Source organism: Excalfactoria chinensis, chromosome 2, assembly GCF_039878825.1.
Source record: "Excalfactoria chinensis isolate bCotChi1 chromosome 2, bCotChi1.hap2, whole genome shotgun sequence".
In the NCBI taxonomy this organism is placed as follows: Eukaryota; Metazoa; Chordata; class Aves; order Galliformes; family Phasianidae; genus Excalfactoria; species Excalfactoria chinensis.
This window is the reverse complement of record NC_092826.1, coordinates 92,265,260-92,279,662: the sequence shown is the minus strand read 5'-3', so window position 1 is coordinate 92,279,662 and position 14,403 is coordinate 92,265,260. Positions and strand designations below refer to the sequence as shown.

General features: G+C 39.8%; 1 protein-coding gene across 2 annotated transcripts in view; it reads right to left on the bottom strand.

The window, feature by feature from the left end:
• EGFR (epidermal growth factor receptor) overlaps window positions 1-14,403 on the bottom strand; it is a 144,718-nt gene that overhangs the window by 35,598 nt on the left and 94,717 nt on the right. For both annotated transcript variants that reach the window (XM_072327939.1, XM_072327941.1), the window contains exons 2-7: window positions 9,501-9,652; window positions 7,795-7,981; window positions 6,757-6,891; window positions 4,769-4,837; window positions 1,613-1,731; window positions 359-500 (exon numbers count right to left, since the gene is read on the bottom strand). In XM_072327939.1, coding sequence (XP_072184040.1) covers window positions 359-500; window positions 1,613-1,731; window positions 4,769-4,837; window positions 6,757-6,891; window positions 7,795-7,981; window positions 9,501-9,652 — 804 coding nt within the window. The remainder of the gene's footprint in view (window positions 1-358; window positions 501-1,612; window positions 1,732-4,768; window positions 4,838-6,756; window positions 6,892-7,794; window positions 7,982-9,500; window positions 9,653-14,403) is intronic.

Here is a 14,403-nt window from a genome sequence, read left to right as displayed (position 1 = left end):
CTTTCTATCTGTACAAATTAGAACCAGTTAAGAGTTGATACTGTGTTAGTAATCCATAGGATTGATGTCTTCTCTGGCCATTGAGTTGATGATTCTATTAAGATGCTTTTCTCTCCATTGAGAGAAAATCCTCAGAAGTCAAAATTTAACTACTAATAATCAGGGAAGCTGATGGATTCAGAAAGGTTTTAGGGGCTGTTTGTCTTCATAAGCTATTCTCTGCCTCTTGTCACCTGTTCTCAGATTCCAGAGGAACTGAAGTGAATAAGAATGTGCTGGGCTGTAATGTAGAGGGTGGCATAGATCCCTTCTCACCCCCTTGAAACTTCTCTTCAGCTGCAAGCTGAAATGAACTTACGTGGACATTCCCTCACACAAGTGGCTCCAAAGCTGTACTTTCCCTCAGGGTTGACATCCATTTGATAGGTGGTGGGGTTATAGAGGACTAGCGGGGGACATGTGTCCTTGCAGGTAGCATCATCCCGAAACTTGCGGCATGCCTGTCATCAAACAACAGCATTAGCTGTTTAAAAACACTTCTGTTAGCTGTGCTGCTTCTCACTTAGCTCTAATGAGAACCCTGAGCATCAACAGGGCTGGTCCCTAGTGCTTAGGAAGTGAAAGGTTGCTTCAGGTTGGGCAATCTAGTTTGATATTTGGGGAAAAAAACAAACAAACAAAACAAAACAAAACAAATAGAAAACAAAACAGCGAATATGAGGTTTTCTTGTTCTGAACAAGAATAGTTGGCACACTGAAGAGGAGCTGCTGGGATTCACGTGGGAATGCAGGCAAATCTGCATGCCTCAGATGAAATTTTCCCTAGCAGCAGTAACCAGATCAAGACAAACAGTACTTTTCTCGGCCAGCTACTTTTTAATAAACTTAATCAAATCAAGTTCTTTCCTGCCAATTACTTACTTTTGTGGCTGAATATTAAAAGGAAGCCATTCTATTTTGCTGCAGGCAATGAATAATTTAGTAGTTCTTTATGAAGGATAAGTTGGTTCTTCCAACCCAATCCAGCATTAAGTTAATAGTCATTCCCTTTTCCCCTTTATTCATTTCTGGTTTTCCAGATGAGACAGAGTAACTCTTCCTTATAAGCCAGTAAAAGCATCCTAGCTATGGAATTTCTAAGGGTGACCAGAGTACAGATAACAGCAACAAAACACAGACTGGACAGTTGCTGTGGGAATTATTGAGCATCACTTAATTCAGAATTAAATTTAGTGCAAAGCCAGGGAGAAGTTAAAAACACAGCATGTATTAACCCCTGGAAACTCTTGTAGTAAAGCAACAACATGTTTTATTCCTAAAAAAGCTGGATTTGCCCTTTTCCCCTCCATGGCACCAGGGTCCCTCAAAGTTTGTAGCACTGAGAATCAGACAGGAAACTTTGTTACTAAAGACCAGTTAAGAGTGTTGCAAGGTTTGTGTCCCCTTCCCTGCCTGTTGCAGTGAAGGCTTGCTCCCTCATTCCAACTGGACATCCTATGGGTCAGTATCTCTCAGAAGCTTCTTGAGATGGAAGAACTTTGCAGGACATTCAGCTGCCTGCCTGCTCCTCTGTTTCAGACTTTAAGCACTGATGAAGTTGCAGCATCCTTACCAGGCAGTCACTCTCCCGAGGTCCCGTGCACCCTGCAGCACACTGGTTGTGGCAGCAATCACTGGGAACCTTTCCTCTGCAGCGGCCAGAGCATTGCTGGGCACAGATGACTTTTGTTACTGAAAGAAACACAGATGACTTTTGTTACTGAAAGGGAAAGAAAAAAAAAAAAAGAGGAAAAAAAAAAAAGAGGAGAAATGAAGAATGTTTAGGCTAAAATGAGATCAGTAAATATGGGAAAACCATCTGATGCAGTATCTGTTCTAGAGTTTCCTCATGTTCTGCCCACATATCAGGGAAAAGCTAGGAAGGGAGAGAGCTGGTGTGGGTGGTGGCAAAAAGAGGATGTATTCAGCTCTAGTGGGGTGCAAAGCACTCTAGTCCAGTCCAGCAAATCATGTCCTGCTTAGAAAGAGCATCCAGGCCCCTTTGGCATCAATGTCTGAATCAAGAATAACTCTATGGAGTCATGCAACCTTCAGCTTGGCTCTGCTTTATTGAGGTAACCTGTTACTACTGGTGCTAGCTGTGGGAAAAACAACATGACCAGAGAACTGCCTGAACTATGGACTATGGTGGAAAATTATGTATCATTGGTGTGATCTTAGGATTCCTTTGATGACTAAAAATATTTCTGAAATTTGCAGAGAGAGGGGACATCCACTCAGTAAATTGATCTCATATGCATACAGTATTATTTTTTTTAAGCTTAGATTCTTTGGCTGAATGTTATCTTCATTACTCAACTTCCTCAGGGTTTACACCAATGTAACTCAAAGGAAAAACTAATCCTGGGTCAGCTTGTAACAGGAGAGGAAAAACTGCAATATTTTTTTAGATTCAGGAAATCATCTCAATTTGAATATCAAAGCAGATACAAGTAATCAGAAAAAATAATTTTAAAAAGCACAAGACCACAATATGCAGAAACTAATGGATAGTGTATGTTTATACCATGGCCAAAACTGGTATGTTTTTTTCTCTACAATTAAATCACTGATCAGCAGACTTGGGCAATAGGTGACCTAGTCCCCAACAGAGAAAGAGGTGGATTGCTAGTGCGCTTCACTATAGCACCCTGAGCACCTGTACAGTGCAGTAACTGCTACCAGCTTCCCAGATGGGCAGAAATGAGTTACAGTGTCACCATGAAATCCTATAAGTCAAAAACAGATGGTTGTTAACTAACAGAGAGTTATCAGAAAATGAAACCTAATACTGGTACACAGCCATGACTTTTTCTTTTTTTTTTTTTTTTTTTCCTTAAACCACACTATATTTTTCCATTATACACTTTGGTATCCAAGCTGTATTATTCCACTTTTCTTATATCTTGTAAGCAACATATTGTCTTTTCAAGGAAACATGTAATTTCCACAGTACATATTAGCTTCTCTGACAGCAACTCCTCTGTTCAAACAGAAACAAGGGATAAAAAGGTACGTTGTTCAACATGAACACCATTTTGATACAACTTTTTTGTAAGCATCAGCATAGGAGTAAAACAGCTCATCACTTTGATAGCTATTGACAGAAGCTTCCTGCTGGAAACATGTATCATGGAAAACATTTCTATTTCACACTGAACATCCCACATTCATCTAAGGGGAAAGACACGTATAAGACCAAATTTCCCTACTTATGAAAATATGGGATACATTTTCAACTGGTCAAATCCTCAAATGCTTCGAGAGCAGAGCCAAAGCCTGCACATGGTTTCATTTCAGTCCTGAAACCAGCATGAGTGTGTAAATACTGGAAGACTGCAAGATTGGGATCTGATGTTGTGCAAGCCCCTGGAACAGCTATTCTGTCTTAAGCAGTGGGAAGCACTGTCCTTGAGAGCAACTTAGTGAGCTTGGCAATGGCACAAGAAAAAAACAAAGCTTGCACCAAAATAAGAGAGAAAGGCTCTGCGTTTATCTTTCTGCAGGCTGTAGAAGCTGTACATACTTGGTCTGACACTTACAAGCATGAAATTTAGGTTATTATTTACAGTGGAAAACATTGCATTTGTCTTTGTAACTATAGCAAATTTTCTACTGAACTTTACGTGGTTATGCAAAACTGGTAAGCAAGAGGAAATAGAAACAGTGTTTTTCCCCAGTTATTATAGGGAAAAGGGAAAGAATGAAGTATAAAACAAACCTTTCCTCCTCAACTTTTACTTTAGGAGAAATAAAGCAGACTCAAGCAACGCTGGTTGCATGTTACTCTTGTAATTTCAGGAAAACAAACTACCTCCAAAATTTCACATTAAAGTGTATGCAACAAAACTGAACAGCCTCACAACCCCAAATATCTAAATTTACAAAATAAGAAGCAACTGTCCAAAAGGTCTTCTGGGTACAACAGGTAGTGTTATTTCGCATAGGGTGGTGACATAGCTTGTGTTTATAAAACAAACCTGAAAGAACCAAGAAGAGGAGCAATGTCAGCAAAAATAATTTTAAGCTGTTGCTTCTAGTGCTACTCAAAAGCACTGTTGAACAGCCCTGCTGGAAGCAGCAGTAACACAAACAATTCACCTTGCAGCTACTACACTCTTTCTTATATGGCAAAATAACTCTAAGTTCAGATGGGAGAAAGTCAGAGAAGTCAGATAATGCAAGAAACATATGCAGACTTTTTGCTCTGGAGAAAACACAGCATCTGACAGGAAATCCAGACCCAAGTGAAACCTTCTAAAAAACTTCCCTACTCTGTCCAAAGTGAGCAGAGTTGTGGATTCCCCATTATTGGAATTGTTCAAAGTAGAGCTGGATAGCACTTTGAGCAACCTGATTGGGTTTAAGTAAGTTGTCCCTGCCCAGATGACCTTGAATGATCCCATCAATCCAAATCATTCTGTTAATCAATGATCCTTGTGACTGAGTTTTTTTCAGAGCAGGAAGCCCATATTTGCATATGTGTGATGTAGACTTGTTTCAGAGTGATTGCCACTTATAATGCCTACTAAGACTGTAAGGAGAAGCAAGGCAAGAAGCACGCTTTGAGAAGTATGAGCACAGGAGGACAAAGAAAGGACAAGTGTAAAACACATGCTGCTAGTGTGCAATTGGCAAATTATTCAATTGGTAAATTATTCAGTAGACAGTAGATTACTATGTCAGATTGTAGCACTCAAGGTGATTCCTAATTAATCTGCACACTTACAAGTCTGGCAGTTCTGTTCACCAGCACCCCAGCAGTGGTCTTCTGTGCAGTTTGGATGGCATTTTGGACCTAAAACATAAAAGTGGAGTACTATAAAAATATTTGCTGTTTAAAACCTTGATGACAACATCATATGTGTCACAGGAAGCAAAACCTTGAGCCTCCATTCTCAGTCAAGCATGGGAGGTAGCATACATATACTGTTGCTCAGAAATTTTCAGATCTGGAACTTAAATCCTTATCTGTTGTTCATAGCTGGTTTCCTATGTACAGTACTCTGCATCTCACAGCAAGTGATTGCAATACTCTGCTGATGTGGCAGACAAAAGAGGGGTATTTTTCCCAGGAGCAGGAATTTCAGCAACTGTCCTTCTGGCTCTCAGGCTTGGATTTGCATAAAACTGCAAGTCACTACTGGTCTGCATTTGGGCATGAATCAGATGCTTGCTCTAGGCCACGTGGAAATTAATGTTTCTGAACATGTTTCTAAGAAGAAAACAAAACCAACTGGATTCACAGGTAACTGCCAGCTACCACAAAACAATTTGACTTGTCTGAACCACGCTCTCCTCCTGCTCTCAACCAAAAAACATCCCTCAGCACAGGTCTATGCAGCAGTAACTGGAGAGGCTCTGGGATGGACGAACACCCTGAATGACCTTCCATATTCAGCACTGGGTTATCGTTGCTAAGCATCCCTTTCTTATCTGCCCTCCTCCCTCTTCCTGCTGTGTGGACTCTTATTTTTATTTTTTCCCTTTCAGTGACAAGCGATGTCCCAGAGAAATAACTTATTTTAGATTACAGGATCATTATCACCATTAAAACCGTAAATGACCATATCAACAGTTTAATCTGGAATTTACTACATTTAAAAGATGCTATATTAGAGTAATTCCTCCTGCTAGTAGCATGTGATCCTCCCCCTTGCTCACTGCTCATCACATAGCTGAACAAATGTCAGTACTTGTTCAGGAGTTGATTGATTTGCTCAGGGACTGAAGAACTATGTTTTTCTTCAAAGTTAGAAAGTTAAAGGTTAACTTTTCCATGATATTCAGAGCCAGGATCCTGTGCTGACTTGTACTGTTTGCAGCAATGCTAGGTTACGTTTGGGCTCCGCAGCAAATATGTCAACACAGAAGTTGTTGATTATGCAACTGGAATATAAAGAAAATATGTTTCCTGCCAGTTCATGGTGCCAGAAATGAAATGCTCAATAGTGAAAATAAACTCCTTTCCCTGAAGCAACAGGGGATTTCACAAGAACTCACAAGGCTCAAGGATCCAGGCTCTTTCCAGTGACATCCAATGATAGGACAAGGGGCAATGGGTGCAAGCTGGAACACAGGAGGTTCCACATAAATATGAGAAAAAAACTTCTTTACAGTGAGGGTGACAGAGGGATTGGACTTAATATCTTTCAAGATCCCTTCCAATCCCTGATATTATGTGATGTCATGCTTAGCTTGAGCCTACCTTAGGCATATACCACACAAACTTTTAAACATGTTTTTATCTTCTTGCTGATTTAAGCATCAGATTTATTTACCTCTTATCACGACATTTTCAAGGATTATTCATGCATCCCAAAACATAGGAGTTTTTGCAGCATTCTTGATAGAAAATTGTGCCTTACTGCAAAAACGTGAAGGTGCTTGTATGGCTGCTTTAAATTTAAAGAATGCTGGAAAACATGCAAGTGCATGTTATTCTGAGTTGTGTGGCTATCTTTGAAGAAAAACATTCATAAGGTACTGCATGAAATCAATAAAAACTTCTTTGAGCTATGAATTAAGGACCTAGGCATGACAAAACATTATATCTCATGTCAGTGATAAAGAACTGAATGGATTTCCTTCAGAACAGGGTTTGATGGCCCAGTGTATAAGAACTGGTGGATATGAAAACCAAAGCTGAGAGTTTGTTTGATGGCTCTTCTCTCTGAAATGAGGAAGCTCATAGCATTTTGGTAAATTAATACTTACAAGAAGAAAGATTGCTCGCAAAGTCAAGGACTGTGAGAGGCTTCCTGCTTGTATCAATGATGTCATTCCACAGAACAGTGTCCATGTTACACAGTTTGGGGTTGTTGCTGATTTTAACACCTCCATTGAGAATTTCTGCCATGGAAATAAAAACAACAGTGAGTGAAGCACTCTTCTTAAGTCTTCTCCCTCTCTCTCTCTCTGATTTAAAGAAAGGGAAACAAAACTCAGACTTTTTCATTTCAGTCACACTATGCTGACAACCTGCACAGCACAGACACACTTGAAGTGCAACTAACCCCAGGCTCAGACTGACAGGTTCTGGAGGGTCACTTGCTGTTGGATGCCATTGAGAAGCCCCTACACGTCTTTCCACCCAGTGCCACATCCAGAGGCCGCTGCCCTTGGCAGCCATAGAAGGTAATGTGTTTTTACCTGCTTCAGCCCATGATTCAGTCTCCTCAAGCAAACACTTCTTTTCAATGTGTGCTGCAACGAAGTCTGTACTAAATCAGTGTGGCAGAAGACTGGGCATATGGCCTGTTCTGCTGCCTCTGCTACAGTGGTTGTGATCTCTGACAGAGGATGAATTAGGCATCTATAAGCCCTGATGGTTTGCACAGCCTGACCCATCAGTCAGAGAATGCATGAGACCCTAACTCTGCAGCTCTTCATGTCCCACCAGCTCCCACTGGGAATTAACAGAAAATAGTAAATTACACACATTGAAATAATAAAATAATAATAATAATAAAATCAATATTAAGAAGTGGATAATTCTTTTCCATTTTGGGGATACAAATAAATTTCAGCACCCTGTTGATGCTTTGGACTTTGTGTCCTTTTTTAATGGCAAATTATGAACTTTCTTCATGTTTTGAAAAAGGCTGTATAGCAGGAAAGTGACACTTTCATTCACACTACATTCAGTTTTTAAAACATTGACTTTGAGAGAAGGTCTTCAATCTGGTCTTGATGCCAATAATTTAATGGTTTAAGTTTACTTATGGGTGCCTCCACCTCTTGTCCTGGTCTCACCTGATAGCCGTTTCATTGGTAGCTCTCGAAGTCCCTGGGTTTTATTCATGTGGTAATTGGATAAGACTGCCAGGGCAAAAGAGTTGTCATAAAGCACATTCCCTCGGATAATCTGGAGGTTTTCTAAGGGAATGACGTCCACCATGTTAAGTGCAATGAGCACATAGCCTGCAACCTCCTGTATGGTCTGAGAGGAGAAACAAGTCACTTAATCCACAGCATTTATAAACCATCTTTGATCCTCTTGCCAAGGTTACTTTCCTTCTCCCACTCCCCCAATCCAATCTTTGAATTTTAATGAACAAAAAACACTTAGTCTCACAAAAACTAAATAAACTGGAGAACAAGAAGGGGCAATATGAAAAACAGAGGCAAGGAGATGTATCTTCATGTTTGTATTTTACATTTGATTGACTTTGCTAAGCAGGTATAAAATGACCACAGGAGTAGCTACTGGGTGGTCACTACCTGTAGCCTCTTCCCAAGCAAGGGCAAGTGGGGATACCTAGGGGATGCAGGAGAACAGGTCAAGCACATATGATATGCTAACTGCGTATGATGCTTTCTCTGAATATTTACCCTACCTTCAATCATTTGCAGCACAGACACTTCACCTGATTAAGGATTTGTTTACTATGCCTCTTCCCTAACCAGCACTCCAGTGCGCAATAAAGGGGAGGATCAGGCAATTACCTCTCAAGCAATAAATATTTACAGGACAACAAGACAAGTGAGGCCCTGACCATGGATGTAAGTTAATTCTTGTCTTTTACTGTGAAATGTGTGCATTTCTATCTCCTTAAAAAAAAAATCCCTGTAAATGAAAAAGCCCTCAGGCTACTTCTTAGGATATTCTTATCTTCTATGAAGTCTATCAGTGAGTTTTCAGAAGACCGGTTAGGCTGCTGGAGACACTGATCTTCATGGTCAAGTAGTGCTTGGAAAGAAAAATGGCAATACCATCATATTTGTAACCTGTATGTCATAAAAAACTATTTCCAGATGTTCTTGCTTGCTATTGCAGTGTTTTTTCCTTTCTTTATTCTCTGAGGAGGAAAGCTCATAAAAATTCCTCTGAACCCAGACAACTGACCTGCTTATTCAGATCTACCATAGCAGAGTTCTTGGTACCAAATACACATTTTTCTTGTAAATAATGCATTTTCTACTCCTGCCTCTTTCTTTGTAAACCTCCTAGCAGGGATGCCAAAAGCAAAGCATTTAAAACTTCTTTGAAAACATATATCCTAAGGTGCTGCACTCACCATCACATATGGAAATGGATCACAGATTACAGAGAAGAGTAACAGCCTCCACACTTCAAAATCTGCAATCAGTGATTGCCACTCACTTTGCCATTGCTTTGCCCAATCATATAACAAAGCCTTTTGCCCTCTCAGAGGGAGACGATGGGTAAGCATGTGACAGTTTTTTGAAAAGTATGAACCCATCTGCATGGCAACCAAAATAGACTGTGTTAACACTTGAGAAGCTATTTCTCAAAGTAAATGATTTTGTGTAATTGAGCTGAGCATAACCTGCAGCCTACAGGCATACTGCAACTATGATTTGCAATACCTCTGATGATTACTATGTTTTTGGATCACTACAGCATTTTATAGCTAGCTAGCTAGCTGATCCTTTGCACTCCAAAATGCAGTAAGATGCCATTAGCAGGATAATCCATGTTGGCCAAAACCACTAACCTTAAGGAAGGTGAGATCACGATTATGCTCCACATAGGTAATCTCCAAATTACTCAGTACCACTTCGCAGTTGTTGTACATTCTCTGCAGGCTGGTGAAATGGTCTTCCACGTGCCCCAGCTGGGTCAACTTGTTATTTGTCCCTTGACAAACTGTGGAAGAAAGAAGAATGCTTCATGAAGGAAATCAAGAAGAACTACAGAGAGTTCAGAACTCCAAAACCTGCTGCCCATCCAGTTTTTACAAGTATCACCATAACTGAAGCATTAGCACAATAAAAAACACAGATGCCTCCACTGTGTGTGAACCTAACAGCAACAGCACTGGGAGCATACAACATTTCCTAGGCAAACAGATGTACCAGCATTATAAACAAGCAAGCCCCAGAAACTCCGCATTCATCTGCCTAACATTAAAACATCTCTATTTTATTGCAGTACAGAGGAAGGGAGAATAATACATAAAGAAATTCTATAAAAGACTTCAAAACACCTTTCAGGTGTTTTGAAAAAACCTCAAGCCAACTTGGCTCTTGGGTGGGATCAAAAGAAGGCCCTAGTCTCTCATCTAGCATTCATCTCATAATGTATGTCAGGCCTGATCTCAAGAAATTATGCCTTCACAGAGCCATAAGTTTGAGAAACACCAGTTACAAACTGCAGCACCATTGTATAGAGTGCTGTAAAGCAAATAATAAATGTACTTCACAGAGCTGGATACAAATTTCAGAGGGAAGACACCTGTTGAAGATTTACCAAACAACTGATCTTTCACTAGTAGGAAAGATAACTTAATAATCAATGATAAAACATATTTATCTACTGTCAAAACCATTACTTCTCAGTACAGTCATCACCATTAAGGAGCTAGCTACAGTGGCAACAGATGAAATACTCTTCATCTGTGTTTGAAACAGGTCATTCACTGATATTCCTGAGTTTTTTCTCATTATATATCTACATAAGCATTACTGTATTTGTGATCACAGTGGCAACTGTACATGAGAGGAGCTTAACAGGGACTGTCATTATACCACTTACATGAGCATCAAGTGTAGAAAGTGACCCTTTATATACGTGCCTCAAATTTCTGTAACAGACAAGAATTTCCTAGGCAGGATTTTCTGCTTCAGTTTCAAAGTTAACAGTTTAAATGTGTTCATGTTTAAAATCTGCATTTGAGTTCTTTTGCACATGGGGACCACAGATGATTTGCCAGCAACTCAGGAGAGGTCTTATTCTGTGGCATGATCATGCTTTGAATGTATAAAGTAAGAAAAATTCTTGCATATTGGTCTGTAGTGCAAAATGTGTTGCTGTTGGGGATGAGAGTGAAGAGGTCTTGAACTGTTTGGAAAAGTCAGAGTCCTACCAGACTTCTGGAATTTTAGGCAATGTTATTGTTCAGCTAAGATAGAAGCAGAGATCAGGGAAGAACACAAAACTCAAGAAAGGTTCTATACAGAAGCTACAGTTTTTATACTACAGCTTGAATGGAAAGATGCATGGAAAGAGCAGCCCTCTACGGCCTTGTCTTCCAGGCCTATGCCTACCATCAGCCCTATGCAGCTGTGGAACCAGAGACCATCAGGGCACCAAAATGAGCCCCAGGGAGCAGCATGCCTGCAGATCTATTCACTTGGGATCACAGAAGAGCTGGAGCTCTGAAGTTGGCTCAATTGACCCAACAAGCACAGCCCTTTTCACTGCTTTCTAGCTCAGGGCTGATGCAGCAGGCTGAGGGCATTGTTCCTCACACATTTCTCCCTCACATGGGACCACTCACTGAATCATGCCAAAGAGCTGATCCAAGCCCCTTATAATGCAGAACAATAAATAAGTTAATGAAATGAGGTATTTTTTTAGCTCAAGTAAGCTTGACAATTTGGTTCGCTGTGGTGTTCAATGTACATATGTTGAAAAACACTCTCACAAGGAGAGGGAGAGGGCAGGAATACATAGCCAGCAGAAAGACCTTGCCAGACTGTGAAGTCACAGAAAGAAAACTAGACACAGCAAGCTCTGAAGAGCCTTTAGATTTAGACCAGGACTTACTATCTTCCTGTCCTATGAGAACAGACAACTTTGATGGCTTTCTACCAAATGTGTCTTAAGCCATATGCAAAATACATCCTCTCCATCAGGCATATCATGTTCTTTACGCAATAAACAGAAGATACAGGACAAACACTTGTTAAGATCTGGGGAACAAAAGTAAATAATTTGCTTCTCTTAAGATTTCAACAGTACATGGCCAGCAGCATTCTGACCGCCCCACAGCAGCTCTCCTTATAATTTGCTTGCTTGAATACATATAGGGCCAAACACTTATTTGCCATAAAGATCTAAGTACATAAAAAAAGTTAACATAGTTACAGTAATAAGTACCAAATGAGAACCAGGGTCATAAGTAGTATATGCTGAGCAAGTTGAATCAAACAGAAGAACCTAAATCAATAGAGTACTGTTACTGAACTTGGGCTAAGGTACACCATAAAATTTCCCAAATAAAAGGTTTTGAAAGAAAAGAGAATTCCTACAATTTCTCTTCTCTGAACTTTTTAGAACTGTGTTCTAAAAGGATACATGCTATAATTATCTGGATATAATACTGGCATGAACACTGATCTGGCCATAGGGGGGGGAAAAAAAAAACCAACACAACAAATTGCAGATAAGAATCTTTAGAAATAGGCAATGCAGACTGAGCTTGCACATATCAGGTAAAAATAGTTTGTCTAGCCTATGCCAAATGTCTGCACTGGTCACACAAGCAATAGAGGCAGTCTGGCACAGACAGTGTAGTACTGGCCTGCCTCAACAGGGTTCAAAGTTCGGCATGTACGCATGAGTGGATGGAGGAATTATATTATGACTTAACCTCTGTTAAGCTTGATCTATTTACCCTCCACAGATTCTGATGCCAGCTACATTTATTATATACTTTAGTTTCAGTGGGTAACAGAGGATATTATCCAGTGTAAGAAGTCTCTGGAGGGAATGGATTCTTCCACAGTACTGCTGAATAGTGTGGTAGCACACTCCACATAAAAAAACCCCCAATGAGGACATTAGACATGGCTCCAGCACATTTTAGATAAAAGTAAGAATGAAGAAAAAGTTGAGAAGTTTTCTGATAGAAATTCAGAGTGAGATTGTTCCCGGGCAGTAGAAGTAGAAGATACAAAATTCTTCAAGTTGAAGCATGTCTTACGCAGCATACTGCATGGCAAAGCAACACCAAGCAGTACAAAGAGTAATGAAATTTTAGAAACAGCTTGAAGGAAATCAAGGGGAAAAGGCAGTGTTGATGGTGCATTTGGTAATGGAAGATGCAAGTACTTCTGGGAGACTGTCAAATAGGAAGTACTGTCCACACATCAAATCTCACCTGTGTTTCTTTATGCAATATCAAACCCACATAATGACAAAAGTAAGTTCATTCAGTACTGCAAAACAACCCTAGTGTGAATCCAAGGAGGAGGCCTTGAGTCCTCCTAGTGCTTTCCCCACAGATAGGCCAATCACGTAGAACAGCTCCTAGCTAATAGCCCTTCTGCTCTCCACTTTTGCTGCAAATGTTCCAAAAAGTCTATGTAAAGAATAGCACCAAGTGGCCGAAAGACCTACAATACAGCTCACTGAGCCTTTAATCTTGAGTGATGTGCATGGCAGGAGTATGGCATTTTGAGATTTACATCAGGATATATCAGGAAACAAGAAGATGACAACAGATAGACAAGTCTGTGCCTTATCATCTGAGAAAATGTATTCTTTGTCATTTTTTCTGGCAACACCTACAGAGCATCAGGATTTTATAGCACAATAAATAGAAAATATGTCCATGAAAATGTGAGACCAGTGACTAGTTACATCAGAACTGAATTTTTTAAAACAGCTAAATGAGTTTAAGCTTGGGGAACAAAATTTAAAACATGAAATTTTTCTGTGAACATTTTACCATGCTGGGTTTCTTAAGATACTCTACAATTAAATATGTCCATTTGGACTTTCCAATGAAAAGAAAACAAGTGTTTTTCTTACTTATGTTAAATTGAGCCTTATGTTGTAACAAATTTTAGTCTTTACATATATAGTTCTGATTCTCTTCAGGCTTTGATTTTGTGTGAGTATTAATATGTAAACTCAGAAAGGGCAAGAGAAACCTATCACATCTGATTCCAAGTAGATATCTAACACTTTGTTATCACAAATGCACCATATTCTCAATTTTTAACCCACAAATATATATATATATATATATATATAAATGCATACGTGCATAATTTCTAGAGACTGCAATACATATGGAGCACAAGAGCAACCACGCAGGTTTTATTTACCACCTTGAGCCATGCATGCTCACACTCCATGGTAACCACATTCACCCCCATCCACAACCCTATCCACCAAAGTCATGGCAAATGCTGCCAGAAGCTATGGTGGATAGTGAATCCAGCCTCTGGGGCTGCATTGCTCAGTCACTGCACAATGCTTGCTCTGAAGCTGATCTGTAGAAAGTAACTCTTGGCAAATTTCAGCCTCACACTAATTCAAGCAGGAAAGCTACAGAAAGAGGGAGTTATGCTCCCAAAATTCCCAGAAGACATCTTGTCCCTTATCAATGCAATCACTTTCTTGAGTGAGGCTAAAACAAGACAGGACCAAGATAAACAGTATCTGCTGCTTTAAACAATAAAGGTACTGTTGTTATCTGTACTGACAGAGCAAACAGGCTCTGTCAAATAACTAAGAAAAATAAGTAAAAGCTGATAAATTTAAAAAGTTGTGTTCATGGGAATGAACATTACAGTTAACACTTACATTAAGGTTTCCAGTAGAAATCTGGATATTTGCACATGTTGACAGGTAAGCAAGTTAATGCATGCTTGCATGGGTTTGAA